At 36.5% G+C, this 25,466-nt stretch overlaps 3 protein-coding genes and 1 pseudogene across 5 annotated transcripts; 1 reads left to right on the forward strand and 3 right to left on the reverse strand.

Annotated features, from left to right (window-relative positions):
* Nucleotides 1–927: 927 nt before the first annotated feature.
* LOC114749488 (probable linoleate 9S-lipoxygenase 5) lies at nucleotides 928–6,902 on the reverse strand. Its single transcript, XM_028937980.1, has 9 exons — nucleotides 6,701–6,902; nucleotides 4,263–4,552; nucleotides 3,887–4,127; nucleotides 3,185–3,523; nucleotides 2,966–3,051; nucleotides 2,701–2,808; nucleotides 2,233–2,537; nucleotides 1,869–2,132; nucleotides 928–1,716 (listed from the first exon to the last, which is right to left on the reverse strand). The coding sequence occupies exons 1-9, from the start codon at nucleotides 6,900–6,902 to the stop codon at nucleotides 963–965; spliced, it is 2,589 nt and encodes an 862-aa protein (XP_028793813.1). The 3' UTR covers nucleotides 928–962.
* Nucleotides 6,903–9,610: 2,708 nt separating this feature from the next.
* On the reverse strand, nucleotides 9,611–11,341 carry LOC114749487 (F-box protein At1g55000-like; annotated as a pseudogene).
* A 1,386-nt stretch (nucleotides 11,342–12,727) lies between these two features.
* On the forward strand, nucleotides 12,728–21,180 carry LOC114749486 (uncharacterized). Of its 3 annotated transcripts, XM_028937978.1 has the most exons (10): nucleotides 12,735–13,096; nucleotides 13,694–13,781; nucleotides 14,535–14,648; nucleotides 14,898–14,980; nucleotides 15,196–15,310; nucleotides 15,649–15,740; nucleotides 16,491–16,556; nucleotides 16,980–17,073; nucleotides 17,203–17,330; nucleotides 21,098–21,180. In XM_028937978.1, the coding sequence occupies exons 1-9, from the start codon at nucleotides 12,843–12,845 to the stop codon at nucleotides 17,308–17,310; spliced, it is 1,014 nt and encodes a 337-aa protein (XP_028793811.1). In that variant the 5' UTR covers nucleotides 12,735–12,842; the 3' UTR covers nucleotides 17,311–17,330; nucleotides 21,098–21,180. The 3 variants fall into 3 exon arrangements, with proteins under 3 accessions (XP_028793812.1, XP_028793811.1, XP_028793810.1); XM_028937977.1 differs by lacking the exon at nucleotides 21,098–21,180 and having other exon boundaries at nucleotides 12,737–13,096; nucleotides 17,203–17,481; XM_028937979.1 differs by lacking the exons at nucleotides 16,980–17,073; nucleotides 17,203–17,330 and having other exon boundaries at nucleotides 12,728–13,096; nucleotides 21,098–21,178.
* On the reverse strand, nucleotides 17,470–23,530 carry LOC114749485 (mannosylglycoprotein endo-beta-mannosidase-like). The gene is made up of 11 exons (XM_028937976.1): nucleotides 23,312–23,530; nucleotides 22,927–23,065; nucleotides 22,411–22,638; nucleotides 22,218–22,276; nucleotides 21,784–21,832; nucleotides 21,063–21,293; nucleotides 20,418–20,587; nucleotides 20,095–20,299; nucleotides 18,936–19,604; nucleotides 18,607–18,834; nucleotides 17,470–18,400 (listed from the first exon to the last, which is right to left on the reverse strand). The coding sequence occupies exons 1-11, from the start codon at nucleotides 23,467–23,469 to the stop codon at nucleotides 17,594–17,596; spliced, it is 2,943 nt and encodes a 980-aa protein (XP_028793809.1). The 5' UTR covers nucleotides 23,470–23,530; the 3' UTR covers nucleotides 17,470–17,593.
* Between the last annotated feature and the right edge of the window lie 1,936 nt (nucleotides 23,531–25,466).

Consider the following 25,466-nt stretch of genomic DNA (forward strand, 5'->3'; position numbering starts at 1 on the left):
AAATATGTGAAAAAAAATTTAGTAAAAATTGCTTTTCAATTATGCCAAACACTCCTCACATCTCAAACATAAAATAACCTACTCGCTCTTATTGTGAATATAAAGTTTTCGTGAATATATATAATACGTAAAGGTTCTTTGCTAATATGTATAATTGACAAAAAACGTAAGTATATTGATCATTGGTAATTAATGTATAAAAATTTATAATGCTTTTTAAAAATAATTCTATTATTCCTGTTCAAAAAAATAATTCTATTATTGAATGATTAAAATTGCACCCACACGAACAAAAATGCCCCCAGTAAATAGTGTTATGAAAAAGAAAAATTTAACGTGGGAAATAAAAAAATAACTATATTTAAGAACAGACTAAAATTTTCGAAAATTCTCATGTCTAAGACATAGAATAATTAAAAGTAACTAATCGATTCTAGTCAGTAGGCCAATCAATTACGTTTTCTTTTCCATCTATGTTTTTAATCAATGAATATGTTGGTCAGCCAATGTTTTAAGAAAACGTGATAAAGGTGAAAAAGCTCTGTCCTTAGCTAACTTCTGGAATCGATATCTTTTGCGAATTTATTTCTGAGGATCTGCAACTCCGCAAGCAAGCATCTCAGCGGTGGGGTCTGTCTCGTGCACTCCCCCCCCCCCCCCCCAAAAAAAATCAATTCTTTTCCATTCTGGTTCCTGCATCGTCTTCTTTTCAAGAGTATTACTATATTAATAAAGCCATGATTAGTTCAAAAGCGAGATTTTTTTTTATAAAACAGAGCATCATTTTATTGCATGCACACACAAGACAAATAAATTTTACACAACACATACAACATAAATACTGCAGATAAAAAAAATGTCAGGACAGAAAAAGGCCGTGAACGCTAGAATGCATCTGGTGCAGTAAGACAACCAACGCATTCGATAGATGCAGGAACATATTCGCTGTAAACCGCGAGCCATCAGATCGATACGCTGTTCGGAATTCCCATGGCGGTTAGTCCACTTTCACTAGTAGGAAAAAGTAAAGTGTATGGAAGCTTAGTTGGGCCAACTCTGTTTCTTAGTCTCTCATCATTATTCATTCTGGTGATCATCCCCTCAATTTCCTCAAGCCTCCTTCTAAACTTGTCAAAGGCCTCCAGTGGTTCTAGATCAGCTGTCCAGTTAGCCGTAGCTCTTCGTCCAAGGTAAACCTCATCAGAAGAATGCCTGGACAGGATTTCTATAAGTGAAATGCCAAGAAGAGTTTGAAACTGTGCTGTGATTGTTTTCAAGAAAACCTTATCAGGGTTTGTCACAAGCTCATCATACTCTGGAGTACCCTTTTCAGGCATGAACCGCCGGCTTAAAGATGGACGATTCGGGTTATAGCCTGCATAAGGGTACTGTCCAAAGTTGATTGCAGCATGGAGAGCTGAAGCAGTCCATATAATGATAGTGCAAGTCTCAATCAAGTCTTCGCGAGTCTGCATTAAAGGCCACCAAGGGGCATCTTTCTTGTCCCCATGACCAACCTCTTTTATTTCCTTCCACCAAGACTGGAGTTCTGAGTCCCTACTAACTGTGTCGTCTGTCTTGTAGTAAAAGGAGCAATAGTCTCTGACCCATGTCTTAATAGCAAACCAAACCTCAAGTCCATCAACAGCATAAGGATAATCCTCAATTAGTAGCCGAAGACCATAGGGGCAACGTGGATCTTCAACCGCCATTCCTCTGAAAGAAGCAAACAAATCAGTTTACCATTGTTTCACACCAAAAAGCTTTTCTAGTTTAGTTGCAATAAAAAATGAAAGAAGTCAAGGCCAAATAACTGGAATTAAAAGCTATAAATCTTTCAGTGACTGCCCTGAGCGTGTAAGCTTCACCTCTTAAGAAGATCTGTAGGAAGAGCTTGATCAGGGAAAGTCCAATTCTTATAAATTACGGATGACATCTCCATAGAATACTTTGATGGAAAAACCGTCGTCTCAAGAATACCACCCGCATTGATAAGGATCTGTCGTGCAAGTGCATTTATATTCATGGTGTCACGGAAATGAGGAAGTAGTAATTTATGAATCGGGTGAAGCACGCTAAGCTGCCTGTTTGTAGCTATAACAAATGGCTCAATTGTTGCATGAGTCCTTAACCTGCGTCTCATCATTAAAAGGATCCCATTAGTTAATTTCGAAACCAGACTAGATAGATATAGTGCACTTTATATATTTACTCCATTTGATTGAGTTATACCAGTGACTAATAAGTTGATGATATCCGGAGTCATTTACTCCCACGTAGGCTTTAGCTAAACTCCAGATAGAATGTTCAACGCCTTCTTCTGCAGGCACGTAAACTTTACTAATGGCGCCATACTGATCTCCATCAGGATGTGGCAAACTCAATTCTATGGCCAGTGGCTTTAAAGTTCCAATGTCTTGCAAGAAAAGGATTGTCCGGCTGGCATAGGCTTTTGTAGAAGTAGAGTTTATCCTCCTCAAATACGGATACAGTGCATCGTGATAGTCCAATATGAACAGCTTCTTTTTCCTGATCGCCTGTTGAACAAAACAGAAATCAATAGTTTGATTCACGTTAAAAAATGACTCAACCTTATTGAACGTAGGCACCTTAAAATGAGTTGGCCACAACAAGATGTTACAAAATTTTCACGTTAAGGGTTATTGTAAAACCCAACCTTACTGAACCGAGACACCTTACCTCATCTACAGTGAGCCCATCCATATTAATCTCTAATTGTTCTCTGGTTATTGTGCTATTTTGTTCACCATAGACTATAGGATCTAGCTTGCTCGTTGGTGGGAACTCCTGCCATTGATTTAGAATAATTATGAGAAGGGAAAAAAAATGCTCAATCAGGCCATTAAGCCTATCCAGCTCAGGAAAAGAGAATATGACTTTCCAAAGATCCTATTTTTCAGCTAAATTTTATCATCTACAATCAAGTATTGTATCTTGGGCTTACTTGGAGACATTGGATCACGACAGGGTTTACACCAGCTAACATCTCTCTCGCAAATTCTTCATCAGTCCTCCATGCAAACTTGTCCTCTAGTCCAAATTGAAAGCAAAAATATTTAATCAAAATGGTTTAGAAAATACACAAGTTTCTCATGTTCTTGACTACAAAACAACACATTGAATTACAATAGCAATGTAAATTGTCTATGGGTCAAGAATAAACCTTTAATAACGTGTGGCGTGGGAAACTTGAGCACTGGTTCACCATCAGTTCTGAGAATTTCCTTGAGCATCTCTGCATGGATGTTATCCCTTATATCCTTGAGCACACCTTCTGGAACCTTAATCCCACCTTCGTAGAGTTTAAACACATGCTCAAAACTGTCAAATTCATCGGGGGTACTGTCAAATACCGATTCCAGCTCAGGTTTGAGAACCTGAACTACGGATTTCAGGGCATATGTGAGAAAGTCTGCCATTTTCAAGTGACCAAATCTTTCATCCCTTGGAACATAAATGTTTAAACTCATGACAAGCTTCAACCTACTTTCAGAATTGGGATCTGCAAAGATTACAAGATAAATTAACAGCACCTCACTATGATATTTGCTGAAGTCGAAGAAAGAAAGTTGAAGTTCGTGACTAATTGATGGCATATGAATCCGCCCGCGTTATGGAGATATGTAATCATTACTTCACATGAAAAATTACCAAACCTTTGTTATAGCGAACATGTCATTTATTTGAGCTTTAAAAAAAAAAAGAACATGTCATTTCTGGAATTTCATATTATCACGACTCTCTTTATTTTCCAATGCCCAGAACACGTGGACAAAGAAAAGAAAATACTAGATTTTCCCACTTAAATTATTCAGCATAACAGACTTGAATGAATAACGAAATAACAAGCTCCCAACACCCTAACCTGACTTTGAGGGAGGTCTGCCAGTTCTTCCTCTTCGAGGGTATGGATATTTACTGGAACCTCCAAGAACAGGGCGAGCATAGTTCGGACTCTTATCAGGATCGCCCAAATCATTGTAGAACGCATAGTCATAGACTCTGTCCCATTCTTGGAGCTCCCCTCTCCCATCACCTCTTAAATTCTTCAGTTCTTCTTCTCTGTACTTGAGCAAAGGCACTGGTGTCTCACTTGGAAGGTATGCCTGCAATATACAAGTAATTATGTCCCTTTTAGCGCACAGTTCTCAGACACTTCTGTCAATTCTGAGAATAAGTGAACTAAGGTGTTGAAAATGGTGAGTCTTGCTCAAGTGCTTGTTGTTGGGGTTGGGCAATACCTTGTTGCTGAAGAAAACACGATCATTCTTATATTTATGCGCAGGGTATACCCAAGAGTTGCAAACAAAGTGGATGTCACCTTGTCCTGGAACATTTTCAAGAGTGAGAGTTTTGAGGTAGAACTCACTGTGGTGATTATTCTTTATGAGAAATGCTCCTGGGATTCCTATATCCTCATCCCACTCAAACGTGACCTTGAATGTTGATTCACCAGTAGTCACGAGTGTGCCCGTGGTGATCCAGTTTTCTAGATACGCAGGCTTCCCAACTTTTCCTCTCAAGTCATTTCCTGCAAACATCAAACATTTTAAATTGGCCAGCAAAGCAACGTCTTCAATCCGGAGGATTCTATTTATAAATTTTAAATTTAAAAAATTCTATTTATAAATTTTAAATTAAAAAAACATATGTGGTCAATGTTATAAACTTCAATTTAAAATTTATCTTAATATTTAATAAATTTTTTCTATTTTTATTTTTAATTATTTATTTTCTTTTTTTTATTGTACTCTCTCTTATTATTATCACATTTCTCCACGTATTTTTTTATCTTTTTTCTTATTTATTATAAAAATATATTTAGAAATAAAATTATATTTTTAATCTATTTATTACTTATAACTAATTTTAACTAACAGTTTATTATCTGTAAATTAATTATTTAAATTTCATAATAAGAAACAAAACGATTGTTATTTTATCGTTTCCCTCTTGCACTCGTTATTCCTCTGGGCTACCGCAGCCCATAGTCCATAGAGCAGGAGAATCTTGTAAGCACGGACAGGCGTCGTATTACTACTACTGTCTCCTGTTTTAATTATAAGAGCCAGTTGATTAATTTGAGGAGGTTAAGAAAATAAGTTGAATTAGTTATTTGTTCTAAATAGGTGTTGTCTTTCCTAAAATATCCTTACTAATCAAGTGTATTGACTGAAACTATTATTGTTAAAAAGGCTACTTTGAAAAAAAAATGTATAAATATAAGAGACAAAGTGGATTGGGATCTTATATTAAGGATAAAAATAAAAGTCAAACAGGATCTCATATGAAGGACCGGAGGTAGTATTATTTATATCAGCGCATGTGTCATGCCAAGCTTGAGCAAAGCATGTTCATCTTTTTTCCCCCTAATTTTACTTATAGATCTGATATTTTATATGAAAAGTTTAAAATTTTAAATATATTATCCTTGTTTTTTTAACTCTGTCGGCAATTTTTTTCTTATATATTTTACAATTTATAATAAGAATGTCAAATTTTTAAATATACTATTCTTAAGCTTCAATAGCCACGGGAATTTCAAGCGAAGAAAACTAAACTGACGTCAACTGTGAGGTTTTTCAAACAATTATTTAAGACTGGGCAGAGTACGAATGACAGGTTGGCATGGCAAGAGGAAGTAGAAGAAGCTGCAGGGAACTGTAAATCGCGCGAGCACTAGACAGGGAAGGTTAGGAGCTGAAAACACCACCCATGCATTTAAGAGGCTCGGTTATCAGCGCATAAGAAGCAGAAGCAATCCTGTTCAATTGATGGGTCGGCCACAAAAGTCACTATCCCAGTTCTTATCCATATTCTCATTACATCTATCAAAATGGTAGGCGTCAAACATACTGGGAGTGGCATGGAGTCCAGGCACCGCAGTTGAGATGGGAGCATCTAAGGATGTAATTTAATCTTGTTTTTAATGAAGCTTTTGCAGTTTATTTTTTGATTGAGTTTTTGTAACTTCTCATGACTTCTGTGCTCATAACGTATTGATCGAACATTAATAGTTATGTTTAGTTCTCATAATCAATGAGATTATAGACTATATGTAGATAGATGCAACGAGATGGTCATGAACATAATATTTTTTATTTTCACGTTAACAATAAATAATTTTCGTCGCATCATTTTATTTCTAAAAAATCTCTGCTTTATATTTTGTGACAATTTACGTGCGTCATGTAGTTAAGATTCACATAAGCTCTAATTAATATCTGTAATTGAGGGGGAAAACAAAAACCTAATAGAAAACTATAAAAAAATCTAATTAAAAATAAGGTTGTACTATAAAATCAACGAACCAATTTTTTGTTGTTTTTTTAATGAAAAAGAGAGAGAGAGACTAATAGAAGAATCTATCAACCGAGGCACTAGATCCTTGGAGCATCCCATGGCTCTTAAAACAGGCCATGTTAATGGAGGAAGAGTCTGCTCTGTCAGTTTTCTGATCAATGCCCTACTGTTATCCTAACTTAATGCGCAAACATAGAGAGAGGGGGGGAGAGAGAGAGCATGAATTAAATTGTAAAGCATGAGGGTAAAGGCCAGTCCTCTTGTGGTGATCTCGCTTAGCTTATGACTCAAGTCATTAATGTGTTTGTAATTAAGAGGAAAAGAAAAAAGCAGGAGGCGGGTGAAGAGAGGAAATGCAGGAAATGGAGGAACTGACCCGGTTGAAGGTGAAGAGCGCTGATTAAGCGAAGAGAGACTCGTTTGCCCAGGAACTCGTGAAGATCATCCAGAAAGGAGGCATTGAAGTCGTTCAAGTCCAACACATTCTTCTTCGCCAGCACCACCCTCCCTCTTATGATGTTCTTATCCCTGCGCTTGCCGCAGATGCCTGTCACCACCTTCCCAATTACCTCAAACATATCTTCCCGCTCTCTCTAATCGATTAGCTCCAACCAAAAGCAGCGTAGTAACAACAAGTGACATTGGTGTCTCTGCTGCTGCTGGCACACACATATATATACGGCTGGCCACCAATAAGAGCTAACGTACTCCACACCCTGTTTCGTCCACACCACTGTGAGGCTTCCATTACTTCTCATATGACCCACGTGCGTAAACTCTTCAATTGTTGTCGTGTTTCCTTCTTCTTCCCGGGAATTAATTTCCCCCGGTTTAGGTGGTGGCCAACGTGGAACCTTTGCGACCCTTAATTGTTGTCATGGGCTCTACTCTTGTAATCCCTTTCCCATTCACCATCTCGTCTTCCTCCTCGTCTCCAAAAACGCCAGCCACGTGGTCAGGTCCCACAGGCTTAATAGGACAGATCAAAGTCTAATGGGTTGGCAGGGAAATAAATTCTCGCTGGAATATTTACAGATCAGCAGCGAAATCTGTCACCTCGAAGTGTAATATTTTTGGTCCTATACAAGGCAATTTTACTCCAACTAAAAAAAGTTGAGGGAAAAAAAACACACACGTAATGGGCTCATCAACTAGAAAATTACGTTACACTAACTACAAAACTCAAGCCCAAAACATAAACACAAACAACCAAAAAAGAAAGAGGGCTTAAATATATTTATATATATATATATATGTATATATTATCGTTTAGACTTTAGACTTCTCTCTATTGACTGGTACTAAAAAAAATATGGTAGTTTTGAGATGCTTAAACTTTAATCATCTAACAAATTTTTAATGAGGAGGGTGCCGAGACCGGCGGAGTGAATGCTGCGCGAGGAAAATGAAATGCTTGCCGAGAAAGTCGTGCCTTTTGCGTTCATTTTCTCACTAATGAGGAGGTGTTAAGGAGGATCGAGGTATAAGACTCTTAGAAGGAAAAGCAAATAATCAAATCGGCTCGTCTTTTCCAATCATGTTTTTAGGGTGAATATCATTTTCCATAACAAAGTCACGCAGTACATCGACCTGGCTCGTCTAACTCAGATTTGCATTCTGAGCTAGGGCTGCGAGGAGCAAGCACGCGTCGGGTTCTGATACATGAATGGTTTGACTTGTTTGTTCTTCAAAAATCGAATTATTAGAACCTTGATAAAAATTTGACTCAAGATATGTAGCCTAAAAACAACGTTTTTTTTCAGTTTAAATAAAAGAGGAAAAATAAAAGAAATACTTCTAAAATTTCAAAATCTCAAATCATAAATAATTACAAAAAAATGTTGTTATTTATTTTTTAAATATTATCTATTATTATTAAAGTGCAGTAAATAAGAGTGATCATCCTGAAAAGAAAGCAATGGAAGCAGCCCACATGACGCATCGGAAGATCCGTTCACGTCATCTAGTTGCGTTTTTGACTTTTCGTAAGGCCTTTTCTTCTCGCAACCGTGACGTGATTGACAACATTTAAAAAATAAATAATAACATATTTTTATAGTTATTTTTAATTTAAGATTTTAAAATTTTAGAAGTATTTTTTTTAAAAAAATTTCTTTGGGAAAAAACATGATCCGAAAAATTATGCAAATCACCTCAAATCGAACATGTATTGGCAATCTAATTATTCATGCTTTGTTGGATCTTAAATACAGGCAATTCAATCCGTGCAAATAAGTCCATGCAGAATACAGTGCTGATTATTTTTTCTTACCTATTTAATGCTCCCTAATATAACAACGTAAACATTGTTTTTATTACAAAGCAAACGAAAATTCAGTGAGAGCGGAGGTTCCTGACAACAACAGGAGAACCGAGGAGGTGTATGCGCAAGTAAAGCGTTCATCTAAAGGCTAAACATTATTTTTATTATATTTGAATTATTTCCAGATAATTTTTAACAACTATTTATAACCACTGAGAATTAGCCATTTGCTTGAGGTTATGGTGCAAATGGGAATATGGACCACCCTGTGTTTTGGGTACAAATGGCCCACTCTGTTAGCTTTGTCAATGATGGTTGGTCAGAGCTTGGGCCCCCATTCCATTCCAAGGCAAATTCATAGAATTTTCTTTTTTTGGGTAATCAGTTGTAGCGTTGGAAAGGAAATCGGGCTTATAGCATCATCCTATTTATGTCTTTTTCCTCCCTGGCTGGAAGGATGAGTTTTGATGATTGGCTCCAAAATAGAAAATAGACAAAGCCAAGAAAAAAGTCCTCATTATCTCCACCACTAAAACTTTCGATGGGAGATACAGGTTGAAAGCCCTTTATCGGCTGAGCTCACAAGAGTCCAAGTCAACTGGATTCTCTCTTGTCTTTGTTGTCGTTTTTTTCCCTGAAAAAGGAGGAAGAAGAACCATCATCGAAGCTCGTGGGGTACAGTTTGAGAAGCGAGCTTTATTGTGTATGGCGTTTTCCCTTTTGTAGAGTTCAGATTCATTTACTTCCCGCAGTTATGTTTTTTCCTCAGGCTCATGGTGCAAGTTGAGGTTTTACCCGTTATTGCATCTAAGCTGAGGCCAGCGAGAAGGATGTACTCACACGGCGAGCTTCAATAGCCACGGGAATTTCACGTGAAGAAAACTAAACTGACGTGAACTGTGAGGTTTTTCAAACAATTATTTAAGACTGGGCAGAATACAAACGACAGGTTGGCGTGGCAAGAGGAAGAAGAAGAAGAAGCTGCAAGGAACTGTAAATCGCGCGAGCACTAGATAGGGACGGTTAGGAGCTGAAAACACAACCCATGGTTTCTCACGTGATTTTACATAACATTGGTGAAGCCAAAATTTTCAACCATCCTAGTTTGTCTTCAAAACATACACTTGGAAAAAAAAAAAATTACACTTAGAATGTTACGACATGAGTTCAGAACTCAAATCTTCACAGGAAAAATATGGCCGTTGATCAAAATACAAGATTTCCCCAATGATCGGAATGAGCTATAGGGCCAAGAAGAAAGCTATTAAAGCAGGCATATGCCCATCCCATTATATTGATTTATTTAATTACATATTCCGCATTCCAAATTTAGGAGAGAATCTCAATTTATATTCCAAGGAAGGACTAGGAATGTCCTCCTTGCCTCTCCCACTGTAGGTCCGCAGAAAACTCAGAAAGTGCAGCCCGAGGATCACCATTTGAAATAGACAGGTAATATTGAGCAGTTTCACCATCAACTTGCATGCTTCTCCTCAATGAATCAATCACCCTTCTCTTGCCTTCCACCATGGACATTCTGTTGCCTTCGTCCAAGGACATTCTGTCCGATAGATATCTACAACTATCGTCTGGTACATCATCTGGGTATATTACTGCTACTTCTCTTTTTGAATGGTCATCCATCTCAATGTAGCATGTTCTGTTAATAAGAATATCAGGATTGCTCACAGGAATTAATAGCCTCTCCCTCGAATATATTCCATGATCACTCATCATGTTGTTCAGACGTTTTATGTCCATAACCTATCAAAACATGAAAATTAGCCTCACCAAAAAAGAAACTTCAACGCAGTTCAACAATTAAAACAAGATTCCCCGTCAAGCAGGAAAGCACATACCAAGGAAGAGAAAGTCCACAACAAAATGGTAAGAAAATTACAATATTGCAAATATCCGTACACTCAGCCATAACCGTACAATGGCCTTGTGTTAACCAAGAAGCGAACAGGAAGGACGGTATCAACTGCATTCAATGCATTTTAGTATGATTTGACCCCAATAGTCCACTTCCTCTTGGCTACATACTTTATACTTGAACAAATGCTGTCTTTCCCAGTCTAGGTCACTCATACACTTAAAAAGTTGCATCAAAATGACCTGTTATTTGAAGACCTAACAAAAGAAAACTAGCATTCAGGAAGCTCTGTGTCTTTATCATGCAAAATTCTTCAATACACAGAAGAAAACATGGTGGGCCGGGTTAAGTTTCTGGAGAGAGCGTAATTCCACTTTCTAGATATGATGGAGTAGCTATTAGAGCTAAAAGCCGCAAACAGCGATTCAGACGTACCTGAACCGAGTATCTGACGGCAAGACTGGTAACGGTATCCCCACGCACAATCCGATGGGAAATCGCAAACTTTCCCAAACCATTGTCTCTCCAAAAGCTTCCAGACACAGGATTTCCGACCACACCCTTCAATTTCCAAGGCGATGAGAAATTTCTGATCACCATATCCCTCTCGGAGGCCACCGAGTTCCAGACTCGGCAGACGCATCTCGCCCGGAAGAGAGCCGAAATTGGAAGTTTTTCGAATATAATTCGGAGGATGTCCCTGCAAGCAAGCGCCGGGGAAACATAATCCATCGATAAAATTATAGTAGGAGAGCCAAGGGAGAGGGAGGAGATCGGCTTGGGCTCTCTTCGGAGGATGATAACGAGCTCAACGACAGACGAAAATTCATCAAACGCGTGAGAACGTCGTCGCTGCCTTCATTACAACTGCTTCCCATTTGGGCGGCGTATGGGTGAAGAGACAAGAATCGACCTGACGTGGGGCACTTGGGTCCCGCAAGAAACAAGTTTATTTTAAAATAAAAAAATACTATGTTAATTTTCTAAATCCTAATACATGCAGAAAAGAAATATGAAAGAATTACAATGCAGCCTACAAAAAATATTAAAAAGTTTTATTAGTAATGATAAGTTTTAAAATAAAACTTAATAATCTCTAAAATTTGTCTTGAAAATTTTTTTCTTGAGATCTCGTCATAATCTTCCCAAAAAACATCCATCCATTTTTGGTTAAATAAAATTTTGTTTGACTTTTATTTTTATTTTAGTTATAAGGCTTCAATCCACTTTGTCTTTCATATTTATATATATTTTTCAAAATAATCCTTCTAATAATGATAGTTCTAGCTAATAAATTTGATCAGTAAGGATATTTTAGAAAAGACAATACATATTTATTACAAATAACTAACTTAACTTATTGTCTTAATCTTTTTAAAATAGTCAACCAACTCTTATAACTAGTATTTATTACCAGCATTTTCTAATCGTCATTATTATTTAATAGCATTATCTGTTAATTAGGAATACAAAAAATATTGTTCATTCACAAAGTAATTTTTATTATAATCTGTGTACCAAATATTAAAGCTAAAACGTTACATGTTGAAAGAGCAAATTTAAACATAATGAAAAGAGGTAATTAATCTGTAAGTCCTTATAGTTTTAACTGATTTTGAATCAGGTCCCTATAATTTTATTTCTTTTTATTATGTTCTTATAGTTTCACATATTTTTAATTAGGTTCTTGTATTTTTTTTTTGGGTCAAATCCTTATAAGTTCACCTCGTTTTTAATTAAGTCCCTGAATTTTTTACTCTTTATCTTATGAATTCTAATAATACCATTATATAATCATAAAATAGTATATATTATTTAATATTAGTTTATAAACAATAACATTCTAAAAATGATAAATTATTATAATAATTTTATTTTTTTTCCAGTAAGAAAATATTAATTGTTCTAAAAAAATTTTATGAATTAATTAATTATATTACTTATATTAATTTAATTTTATTATTAATATTTTATATTTCAGTAATCTATTTCATTAAGTTTATGTTTAACTAATAAATAAAAATTAAAACAACATGGACCTAATTAAGAATTTAGGATAATTATAAGGATTTTATAAAAAGAAAAATAAATACAAGAACCTAATTAAAAACATGTAAAGAATAAAAACCTAATAAAAAGAAAAAAAAACTGTAAAGACCTGATTTAAAATTAGTTAATATTATAAGAGTTACATATTAATTAATCCTAATAAAAATAAATGAATGGAAACAAGAGGAGAAAATGATGCGGTGTGCTAGATGCTAAACAGGAACAAGCTAATGATCCAGAAGACAGACGCTGACGCTCAACTAGTTGAGTGAAAGGATTGCGTCGTCCATGGCTTAGGAAGAGGCAAGCAGAAAGCAGAAATCGAAATAGATGGCTTGTTCAAGTCCAAGCTGCAACTTGTTCTTCAGCCGTTCCTCAATACCAGTTTCAACCTCAGCCACTGGCTGTTCCCTGTCTTTCTCAAACTCTATCTTTTGCGGATACCATGTGATTTCCGGTCATTGTGCTAGCTCTACCTCAAGAATTCGTGCCAAGTTTGAGAAGTTCCAAGGCGAACCTCCTCAAGACAGTCTTCGAGAGGTCGAAACTTCATCTTCACTAGAAAATTTTGAGGAGGATGACAGGTATTGGTTCCTTCAGTTATTTTACAAACTTCAATGTAAGCGTTGTAAATCGTATTCAGTTTCGATTTATGTTGTGTTTCCCGTCATAGGCCAGTTATTAGAGATAAATTATCCGCAGAACTCTATGTTCAGGATTTTTTGCTCGGCGTGTCTTTTGTGCCCAAGCCTTTTCAGGTAATTGACGGCACTGCTCAAGTTCTTTCACACCTCCTTTTTGCCATTTCTAATTATTTCTATAATTTTGAGCCACAAGTTCATCGCAGCCTTGGCGTATCGTAAACTTTTTTTTTTCTTTTTGCACTTTCTAGGGTATCTTAAAGAAACCGAATAATCATTTCATCGAGTTTAAATGACTTGAAATCCACTAATTATTCTGATTCATAAATATGTTTTACATGTTGTGTCGAACTCCTTGACTGATGACATGAACCGAACTCTATTTGTCACCGACGCGCTCCAGGTTTATCGTAATGTGACATCACACTTTCTGATATACGCGCGCCAATTTGTTGCAGCTGTATGATCAGAATTAATGCAATGATTCTTTCATTCCAATAGGTATCAAAAAGCGGTTAACTCTTCTGTTTTCTCTTTCAGTTGCTTGCCTCCAGACTTGGAGGGTGCAGTGCGGCAATCGAGTGAGGCCACTGCCGTTTTTGTGTCTTCAGGAGGAATGAGAGCCATAGTATGTGCTCAAGTTTGATAATCTAGTTCCCAATGTGTGTGTATGCACTATCTTTGTGCTGTCAGGCCTATTTTCAACACATAAAATATACGGGCGAAAATCAAAATGTGGACTACATGCAAAACTATTCAAAGTCTGTACTGCATTTTAGGTAAAAAGTATGGTTGCTGTCATTGATGGATATATTCCATGAATTCAGGTAGGGTGAGTTGAATTCATTGCGTAAATGACATACAATGTTATTCTTCAATATTTTCTAAAGAACCTAACCATCCCAGCCAAGTTAAGATGACTGAAAGTAAGACATTGCAACCAAATGATTATTCGCGCCCTCTTTGTCCATCTATGATGAATTTAAGTCGTATGACCTGATACTATTATGTGGAGGACATACTATGCAATTCTGCAGCCATTTTTTAAGAGTCCAGTCATCTTAACCTTGCTGTTTTGAGTATTTTCTAAGATGAAGTACTTCATAAATTTAACCTGTCTAAGGTGGTCAAAAGTCAGATGCTGTTTCCTTCTTGTCTCAGTACTGTTACTTTGCATTTTATCTTAACTAAAATGCTTAAGCATGGGCAATTTGGTGTCAAAGTTGTCTCGCATGTGATCTGGGTTATCAATGAATAATTTATTAAATTTTCAAGTCTTCACCCTGCACCCCCGTCAAAAAAAAAAAACCCTGTATGTGTGCGAAGGACCGTGTGAGTGAATGAGTATCTGTCCATCTGTCTTATATTGACCATTTTGCAGGTTGAGCTTTTAATCCCCCAACTGCAATTTTTAGATGATGAAGGGGCACAAGTGGAGCTCTGGGAATTGTCAAGGATTTTCTTGGACACACTTATCAAAGAAACAGAATGTCAGGTTAGTCAGATGGGTCACAATGAGTTGTAATATTTCAACATATAGAGGATTGTCAGGATTCCGGCCTGTCTGTAAAACATTAAGGTCCAGTACTGACATGCTCTTGCCATTTCGTATCACAGACCTAAAAAAGAAAAAGAAAAAGAAAAATGATTAGCCTTATAAAATTCTGAAGGATCAAAAGAAGACATGCTTGTGATATATTTGTGTTTTAACTTGCTTGCTAAATTCCATTAGTTTGATTGTTAGAGTGTTAAAGCCATATTTCCAGATGCGGGAGCAGCTGCTCTTCTAAAATATCGGTGGAAGGATGCTGCATTTAAATTTGCCAGGTGACTGCTGCCACAGTAATTATTTGTCCATATATAATTGCTTCTTTGCCATGGAAGCGTGATGTTGGTGTGTAATTTTTGTCATTGGATTCTTACTCTTGCATTTCCCTAAAGAATTTTAATGGCCATGATGTCTTAATTTTTTCATGATTTTGTATATATTAATAGTCATCTACTGTTTGTTCATGTACAATTTTTCTGTCATGTCAATCCAGTTTAAGCGATCGAAGGCCTGTAGAAAGTGAGGACGAGATCATTGTCATGGTCGTTCCTGATTATCAAATGTTAGAATATGTTGAGAGAATTGCAGCTGATCTATCAAATGATCCTGTACATTCCTGGCCTCTGATTCTTCCATCCTTTATGCGCTCATTGTTTAACAGGAACTATCGTGGTGTCTAAAATTTAAGCATCCTCCAACTGATCAATGTGATGCAGTTTAACAATTAGTGAGGAAAACCAAACGTGATATTTTCTTGAATTCATGTTTGACTTAATTCTTTAGATTAGAGTTCTAGGCAGCTGTAAGTTTCTCATATCATGAGTCTTTCTAGCAAACCACCATAGGCTGCAGGATGGCATCAGCCGGCCATGTCATTTCAGCACTAGGCATTAATTTTAGAAATTTCCATACTCATGTTTCATACAAACTTTGTGTATATTTGCAGCCGAGGCCTCTCATCATGTGGAATCCGCGCTTGATCAGTGAGGATGTTGGGGTTGGAGTTAATGTTCGGAAGTTAAGACGCTACTTTTTAAGGTGTGATTTCCTTTTTATCTAAAGGGTTTGAGATTTAAGTCATTTCACATTTCATTTACGCTTGTTTGGTTACTCTATATTTCAACTGGCAGTTAGAAATAGTGATGCCATCTGTTCTGGGAGTTATAAAAGTTTGTTCCGATCCATTAATTCAGGTGGAAAAATTCTTCTTGAGTTATCTAACATAATATTTTCCCCTTTAGTATGCGAGATATAGGTTCTCTATAATGGCTGGCTATGGGAATTCTTCTAACCTTTACCGGCCTTGTTTTTGCTTTTCATTGCTTTTAGCGGCTTAAGTCTATGGCTTCACTTTTAGTCTATCCTTATCTTCAATCTGTTGTAAATATGAAAGCTGTGCATGCAAGTTAAAATATGACCAAAATATCGCAAGATTACTATTGATTTGCTATAATTTTTAAGATTTTATCGTTGTTTATTAAGGATTTCAAAACATGAGGGGAAGATACATAACAGGGCATATGTATATCACATAAAAGCTCAAACAAACCACACTATTCATGAGCCATGGACACTTAACCTACTTTAGTTGACTCATGCTAGCTTCTCAAGGAAAAGGTTATTTGCCCCCAGTGTTTTCCTCCTGAGTCCTTCTTTTAGGCCGCAGCCTTACATTTTGTTGTTCTCCTTGGTAAAAATCTTATTAACTGTATTTGTTTAGTTCCTTTTTCAAGAATTGTGGTGTTCTGATCGCATCAGACTGCTAAACACTTGTCATTTGTTGTACAGCACTTTCACCACTGTTTATTCCATGCGACCTCTACCATCTGGTGCAGTCTTCAGGTGCTATCCCGGGTAAGGTCTTCTGTTCCCCTCCCACAAGGACTACTGTACATGAAATCATATTGCATTTTTTTATCTTTACAGCTTGCAGTTTCAGATTATTTGCCCCCATCGTTAACCCAAATCCTGACGACTCCTTGAGAGATGAAGACCAAACCTTACAATTAGGACTCCACTTTTCTTTCAAAAGCGGATGACTGGTTTACCCCTAAAAAGAGGATTGGGTATTGATTTAGTTTCTAGATTTTCAGAGAACCAACATGATTTACCGGTTGTCATAGGATTCATCGTTTACCCTCAAAAATTGAAATAAGAAATACGCGCTTGTGGTGAAATACTAGTTCTGGCTTGGCAAATAATATTCACTCCTTTTTCCAACGACAAATTCAATCCATTTATGGCCTGCATTTTGATTATTTTGTTGATCACTCTTAGATTGTGGAAAGTGTTCTACGATGACAAGGATAGGCCCAACAGATATCTACTAGCCAAGGAGTTCATTAGTCGTCCTGACGCTGAGGAACTTGAGGTTAGTAGCTTCAGTTATAGAATAGAAAATCATTTGGCATGCCCTGCTGGTAGAAAATCACTTCATTTCCCAAAAACACTATGATGATTGAATTGTTTTCTTATGGGTGATTTTACCTCCACGTGGCAGCTGATATTTGGCAGTGCAGAAGAGAAGTCAGTGCAAGGCCCAAATTTGCTTGACAAAGCGGCAGGCTTAATCTCCTCAATAAATCGGTTTATGAAAGCCATTTCATGAGGACATTTCCTCCTTTACTGGTTCGTGCACACCCACACCTAAATTCTAGAATAGCCTTAAAGCTGTAATACGTTACGGTTTTCCCCGCTATACGTTACAATTCATACATTTTGAGAATGTTGATTTATAATAATAATAATTTTATAATAATCTCAACTATTAATTTATAAATTTCTTGAATGAAAGATGATAATTGTTTACACCTCTCTCCAAACTTCATTTAAATTTTATCGACACAGTTTATCCCCGGGGGGGGGGGGTCACAACATTGCATGGAACATGCCTATACAGCTTCATGGATGGCGTGTCCATGGTAATTCCAGCCATTCAGAGTGACTCGAGGGGTGACGCCCGGAGGCACCTGAAAAGATATCGTAATAGGCATGGCCTCCCCCGGCACCAGTGAAAAGTAATTATCTGAGTAATGAACCGGGAGAATTCTAGTATCTTCCCCTTCTCTATGCTCCCTCTTCGAAGCATGAACTGAAAAATGAAGGAAGAAAGCAACTCCTGGATCATGCCCATTCACTTCAGTTACCCTCAATCCATCATCTTTTTTCCCAGCAAGACACCTGTATATACTCTTAAGCAAACCAACTTCTTGTTCTTTCCCAGTCCATCCTTCTACAACTTCCACCGACTCCGTGGTGAAGCCAACGTCGCCTTGACTAGATGTTGAACTGTGCCTTAAGGATGTAAGTCTAGAGTCCGGTCTTTTAGATGTATTCTGCACATGCATTTGAATCTCATAGGTAGACCCTTGAATCAAAACCGTCGATATTATCTTGAGAGGTATTTTCTTCTCCTTATATGGTTCTAGTAGCTTGTAATCTCCACCGTGGAGATGCAACCAATAAAAGTTTCGAGATAAAATTCTATAATCCGACTTCTTGTAGAGTTTAAGAAGAAGAAAATAGACTGGCTTTGGACTTTTGCTCTTCGGATACTTCATCTCAACAATGGGCACAACTTTTCTTGGTGGCACAGGGGGGGCTTCATGAACTTTGTAGTATGGACATGTTCCTTCGAGATCCCATACCGACGCTTCAATGGACACTTCAGACAATTCTTCTGATGTAGTATTAACAACCTATTTAGGGCAGGAAGATGAAATGTTACAAAACTTTTTATAGCAAATAAGCTACTCTATTCATGACTTGATCCCCTCATAAATGTCAATTTAATTCTCTTGTTGATTTTACCTTCTTATCCCCATATTTACCTTGAGAAGAAGGATATTTATTGTACTGCTAATCCTTACTCATACAAAATACAACTTAAATAGACAAACCATACCTCTATAACATAAGTATCCAGATTGAGCTGTACATGAATTGGCTCTGCAGCACATCGACAGCCATAGAAACCCGCATTTTGGTCAAGCAGATGATCATAAAACTGACCCCTGAGACCCGTCCATGGATTTTGTGTCTTCCAAATCAATACACCTGTATATTTGCTCCACATGTGAGAGGTCCATCCCTCTAGAAGAGCTCTATATTGAATGTAGTTCGCGAGTTGAGCCTGAAATATTGTGGCATAAAAGTGAAAATATGAGCATCAAATTCACCAGAAAATGCAGGAGGATGAAAAACACATCGAGCCTGGATTAAAAATCTTTTCACCTTCATGCAAAAATCATCAAGATCTTTTGGGGTGCCATAAAGTAGAATCTGATCATGAACCTTGGATGGTTTTGAATAAGGAATGTATTTATGGTATTCCCAGATGGGATTCGGAACTTCTTCTACATAACCATCAGGGAGTTTCCTAAAGACTGGTATCTGCCATCCTTCCGGTGGCATTGTAGCTCGAATAGTAGCTGCAACAGGCATTCCTACATTACCAACCTCCGGATTGAATCCATAACGGTAAAAATCATTTTTGAAAAAGTCCTCAGGATTTTGAATTCCATAAGGGCCATCAGAGAAGCTTCCATTTCCCTCTGCAAACCCATCCCATAACGACCCTGGGATGTAAATACGCGTACCATCAAGATACTGGCTAGGATCTCTCAACATCAAGGAAGAGTATTCTACAGGTTTGCCGATTTCATTTACACTCCCAAAGTAAGGATGAAGCCTCAGGTCATTTTTCAGAGCAGTATTTATATCATTTGGTGGTATTTGTTCATTTCCTCCCACCCAGAGGGCAAGACTAGGATGATTTCTCAAAAGCTTGACTGTGTCTCTTGCACAGAACAGGAAAAGGTCATGGTCTAGTGGGCCATTTGGATTTGATACCGGGACCCCTCGTCCATCAACATCCCCAGTAATCCAGAACTCTTGCCAGACCTACAAGATTTATGTCAGCATTACGATCAAATTTAAGAAACCTCAATGTCACTAATATATGCATCTACTACCTAATTAACCCTAACACAGTGATGAACCAAGGCTATAGGAGCACCTCAGAAAGTGCTCTCAGAACATAAATGTACCTGAATCACAATCAATTTTAGTTACACAAACGATGAACTAAAATTGTCAGTAAAAATGGAAGAAAAAGCAACCTCCCCCGTACTGAACCCCAACTCAAACGAAAAGAAAATAAAAGAGAAAAAACTTCCATCAAGGCAGAAATATCAAAACATGCTTCCCTATTGTGATAAGGGAGTCATTGAAACTGAGATAATATCAGTGGAAAATTACACAGAAAATTGACACAAACAACTCTGACAAGCTCACAGCAGAACAAGATCAATGAATAAATCATTTTGAAAATATATCAAAGCAAGAGGCATACGGAGCAGTTGAAGAAGAATAGGGATGAAGTATATCATACCAGAATGCCATAATAGTCACAATAATAATAGAATTCTGGCCTTTCGGCAAGTCCACCACCCCAACATCGAATCATGTTGAAATTCATATCAGCATGAAACTTGATATCTGTGTGGTACCGCTTCTTTGAAAGCCTTAGCAGCCCATCAGATAATATCCAGTTACCTCCTCTAATAAAAATTGGTTCTCCATTGACTTTGAACAACCTGTAGAACAAGATACACGCATCATAGAACATGAGGAAAATGTTCAAAACTTGAATTAATTCTATCAAGAACTAAGTATAAAAATGATACCATCAAAGAACATGGAAAACCACCATACCTTCCACCAGTAGCAATATCAATATGACTCTCAATTTTGCGGAATCCAAAGTGATGTCTCCATGAATCGGATTCTCCATACCCTTTAACATCAATGTCAATAGCAACACTGTACAAAGATTGTTTCCCCATTCCATTGGGCCACCATAAATTGGGCTTGTAGAAGAAAAGCTGCCAATTCAAAGTTTCAGATCATGATAACTTCAATAGAAGCTTTGAACCTTCCACCTTAATACATGCAGCAGAACAGGATGCATGGCAAAAGGATGCCATTGGGACAATCCAATAACAGACAAGTTCACGTTGATTTTATTTTGAACAGAAGCTATTGGGACAATCACTTGAGAAGTAGATAGATAATACGTACACACACACACGCATTTGATGCGCCGTGTTAACTAGCTTCAAGGACTTCTGAACCCATAATTGATGACAACTACACGTCAAAAACCATTGACTCACAATACATGTGGTTTGACAGCGAATTCTAAGTAGAATGCAAAGCTAAAACAAAACTAATAGGCAGTAGGATTATAGATTGAAAAACCATATTCAAAATAGCCAATTTGTTGACCAAGGTTCCCGGCATTTAGTTGACAGTAGATTAGCAGTTTGCTGTGCTAGTAGAAAAGATGGTACAACCAACCTGAGGAAACGTATATTGTAACTTTGATTTAGCAGGAACTGAGACATGCTGGGTTTGAAGATGCTCTACTAAGCAAGTGCTCTCTTCAACATCAGTCGTTACTTGGATATTAAGAGAACATTCAGCAATCCATGCACTCTTGTTTTCCAACTCAACTGTGGTATGCAGATATACTCTCTTATAATTGTCAAAGAACGATGACACCAAGTGCGGATCAATTATTTTTACTGGCTGCAAAAAAGACGGAGATACTGAAATGATCCTAGCCAAATGGCTGAAAGAACAAATGAAACAATCAATGATGAAGATATCAATTAAAAAATGGGATGATTCAATTTTAGACTGATTGATCAAAACAAACCAATAGTGCATTTGTGATTTCCAACTCATGTCTCTGCAACAAGCTGGTTTTGTTTTTCATTCATCTCAGTTACTCAGCGTGATGTATCTCATAAAAAAATTACAGAGCATATCTCATGAAAACATCTCAGCTGGTTTTGGATCTGGAAGGTTCAGCCATATTTCACCATGAGTTACAGCTAAAATGATTACCGGGAAAAATGTTTTATAAACCAGCATATGAAATTGTTGAAGGGTGTAGAAGAGCAAAGAAAGCTCAGTGCCAACAACAAATCCTCGAGTATTTAGAGAGGGAAAAAGCAAAGAAATCAAAATACTTGGATAGTTTGGCAGGAATTAACGCATTTCACGCTTAACTCACCCCTGTAACTGAAATGGACACTTCATCCCATATTCCAGTATTCCGATCTCTGCGATCAAAATAAATACTGACATCAGAAATAGCCTGTGTGTGTTTATTTATATAGATTCTGGACGCAGGATCCAATTCGAATGGGACCATCCATATTTTTATACAAATGCCTTCTGCCTAATTCCTAGTGCCCAGTGAAACAACATTTTGTTCAACAAATCACCAAAAAGGGCAAGAAATTAACGCATTGAATCTTTCTAAATATAAATATGATTACAAGATTGTTGCCAAAATGGTAGATTTACAAGCCCGAAACCACCCAGTCCAAAGAGAAAAGAACAACAAGACTTCTAAATCAGCAATGCTTCAATAAAAAGAAGTACCTTATCCAGGACAGAAAACTAAGCACAAAATATTTGTCCTAATAGTAATAATAATGTCACCTTATTGGAGCCATCCAGTCCCAACCTTCAACATATTGTGTAGCCACATCTTTTCCTATCTGAAAAGAGGGGGCAAAGAAAAGCAAGACTTAAATATACAGAAAGTATGGGTTCCTGAAAGATAATTTTTCCAAAGTGATCCAAAAAGTTGTCAAATAAGGGAACTGATAAGCGAACACAATTTTGTCACAACCTCATGATCGCCACCTTGTCCCCCTTCAGGGGGTATTTTTCCAGGATGATCCGGAGGGTGAACAAGAACAGCAAGCAGGTTACTACCATCAGGATGCAGAATATCAGTGACATCAAGAGAATGCCTACGAAACATTCCTTTTGGAAGAACCATTTGGTGGCCGTTTATAAATACATCAGCAGAGTAATTGATTCCACGGAAGTTCAGATCACAATGCTGATTGGCTGACTGCGAAGGACCAGCAAATTAGTTACGTCCATCAAGCCTTGATGAAACTATTTTCAAATCAGAAACCACCTTTTGTACAAAATATAGTTTTAGTATTAGATGTCTTTGTCTATAACAATTCCAAGGACTTCTTAGTATCAAATTCTCTTGTGGTTTAAAAAAAGGCATAGTTCAAGAAGAAGAAGACGGAGAAGAAGAATATAAGCCAGAAATGAAAAAATGAAGCCAACTAGAATTGTGACACTTCTACGCCTATAATTGTATAATGCCGGAAAGCAAAATTCCTACCAGCTTACACTGAAACTTCGTAAAGAACCAGAATGTGTAATGCTCTCGTCCAGCATCAGCAATATCTATGATTGCTTCATTTGCAAGTCCATAAAAAGGATCGGGCACGATTTTGTTCTTCACCAAGGTCGAAAGAACGCTGTCAATTGAGGTCACTTGATCAGCAAAATTACAGTTAAAGGAGGGCGGAAAAATACAGCAGCAACTAACATTCATCCAAACTCTAATCGCATGATGTATCCATAATAACGGAATCAATCCGAGTATGTAACTGTTGAAATCTCTAAGCCTCGGAGCAACAGAGAAGAGATAAGGATTCAAAAATCGAAAGCAAAATGTACAGCCCAGGTCTACGCGGACGACTAGAGCGGGAAAGAGAGATTACGTTCCAGGCACGACGGCTTCCATCCATGGTAAAGTGGGTCCGGTTGGAGGATGAGTGGTGGTGAGCTGAGTGCCAGTGAATTGGACCTCCGTGGACCTGGCGGCGAGCCAGCCCGAATCGAGGGTGGTCCTCCCTATCTCCGCCGTAAGTGGCGCCATATTAGCGTTTGGAAGGAAGCCGTAGATCTCAGAGACCAAAGACTGACTGGTCCCGCGGAAATTAAGAGCCCAAGCGATCAAGCGATCCTGCCCAGCTTCCTTGTGCTGCTGAGCTGCTCTGCTCTGCTGTGAGTGCGTCTGTCTCGTCTACGGTCTACCTAAACCGAAGAGGGAAACACCGACAGGAGCGATAAGCCACTAAAAGGATCAGGCAGTTTTTTTTTTTTTTTTAATTTAATAACTAGGATCAGACAGTTATACACCTATGCTCCTCCATCTTACGCAGAAGATATTTTTTATGGTATAAATATAAAACTTTTTTTATAGGGTAACATTACACTGTAAAAAAAGTTTTATGTTTGGGACTGAAATAGTATACATATATACTACTCCTCCGGTCTTAATTATAAGACCCAATTGACTTATTTGAAGATATTAAGGAAGTAAGTTAAGTTGGTTATTTATAATAAATAAGTGTTGTTATTCCTAAAATATCCTTGCTAATTAAGTATATTGGCTAAAACTATCATTATTAGAAGGATTATCTTGGAAAAAAATACATAAATATAAGAGAGAAAATGGATTGGGTCTTATAATTAGGACCAAATAAAAAGTCAAATTGGATCTTATAATAAGGACCGGAGGAGTACCTTGGATGCTTGATATAAGATTTTGTTTAATTTTTATTTTAATCATAAATATAAATTTTCAATCTACTTTATTTTTCATATTATGTATTTTTTTGAAGATAATTCTTTTAACAATAATAGTTTTAGCTAATACACTTGATTAGCAAGGATAGACTAAAAAAGACAATACCTATTTACTACAAATAACTAATTTAACTTATTTTCTTAATTCTCTCAAATTAGTCAAATAACTATTATAATTAGGACCTGAAATAGTATTAGTTATTAAATAATATTCTATTTATAGTTATTTATTCTGTTTATAGTTATAAAAGAACATTAGTATTGTAATTATAGACAAATTTAATTATAATTTATAACTTTCGGTTCATAATATGAAAGCTAACTAACTAATTTAATTAGATTAATAAAACTAGTTAAGTTAGTTATTTGTAATAAATAAGTATCGTCTTTTCTAAAATATCTTTAATAATAAAAATAGTGGCTAAAATTACCATTATTATAATGACTACCTTAAAAAAATGGATAGATCTAAGAAACAAAGTGAATTCAAGTGTTATATTTATGACTAAAATAAAAATTAAATGAGGTCTTATATTAAGGACTGAAGACAGTATAAGATATTTATTATTTATATATTTATTGTTTATAAAGAATTAAAAAATTTGTTTTTCACTATATTCTCATTTATAAAACTATAAACTTTGTTGTTAATGTGTGTGTATTTTTTGGGGGGTACGAATTATATATTTTTGGCCAATGCTGAAATTTAATTTATATTTTTCTCAATGTTAAAAAAATTTATTTTACTTAATGTGAAATTTATAAATGTAATAGTAGTTCATAATATACGATGCTTAATATAAAAACTCATTTGTTTTTTATTCTGATAATAAATATAAAACACGAATTCATCTTGTCTCTCATGTTTATTTATTTTTTTTTAAAAATAATCCTTATGATAATATTAGTTATAACCAATATATTTGATTAATAAAGGTATTTTAGAAAAGACAATATATTTTTATTATAAAGAACTAACTTAATTAGTTTTTTTAATCTATTCAAATTAGTCAACTAGTTTTTATATTAAAATCAGAGGTAGTATATGATAATATATACCTGGTAAAAAATGATACTATACTATACATACACCGTGATTTATATTGAGTTATATTCTTAACAAGTGGGTAAATAATGCGGCTTACTGTCTTGGATCCCGCAGACGCCCCTGTTGATCACTCGATAATTAATTATTAAGAATAGAAAATCGAGCATGCTTGTTAAAAGAAACAAGAGCCGAGAGGGCGCGGAAAAATCGTGGGATGCATCAGCTCCTCTTAAGAC

The sequence above is a fragment of the Neltuma alba genome, unplaced genomic scaffold, assembly GCF_004799145.2.
Source record: "Neltuma alba isolate B1F8T4 unplaced genomic scaffold, ASM479914v2 tig00006061_pilon, whole genome shotgun sequence".
NCBI classification, from domain to species: domain Eukaryota; kingdom Viridiplantae; phylum Streptophyta; class Magnoliopsida; order Fabales; family Fabaceae; genus Neltuma; species Neltuma alba.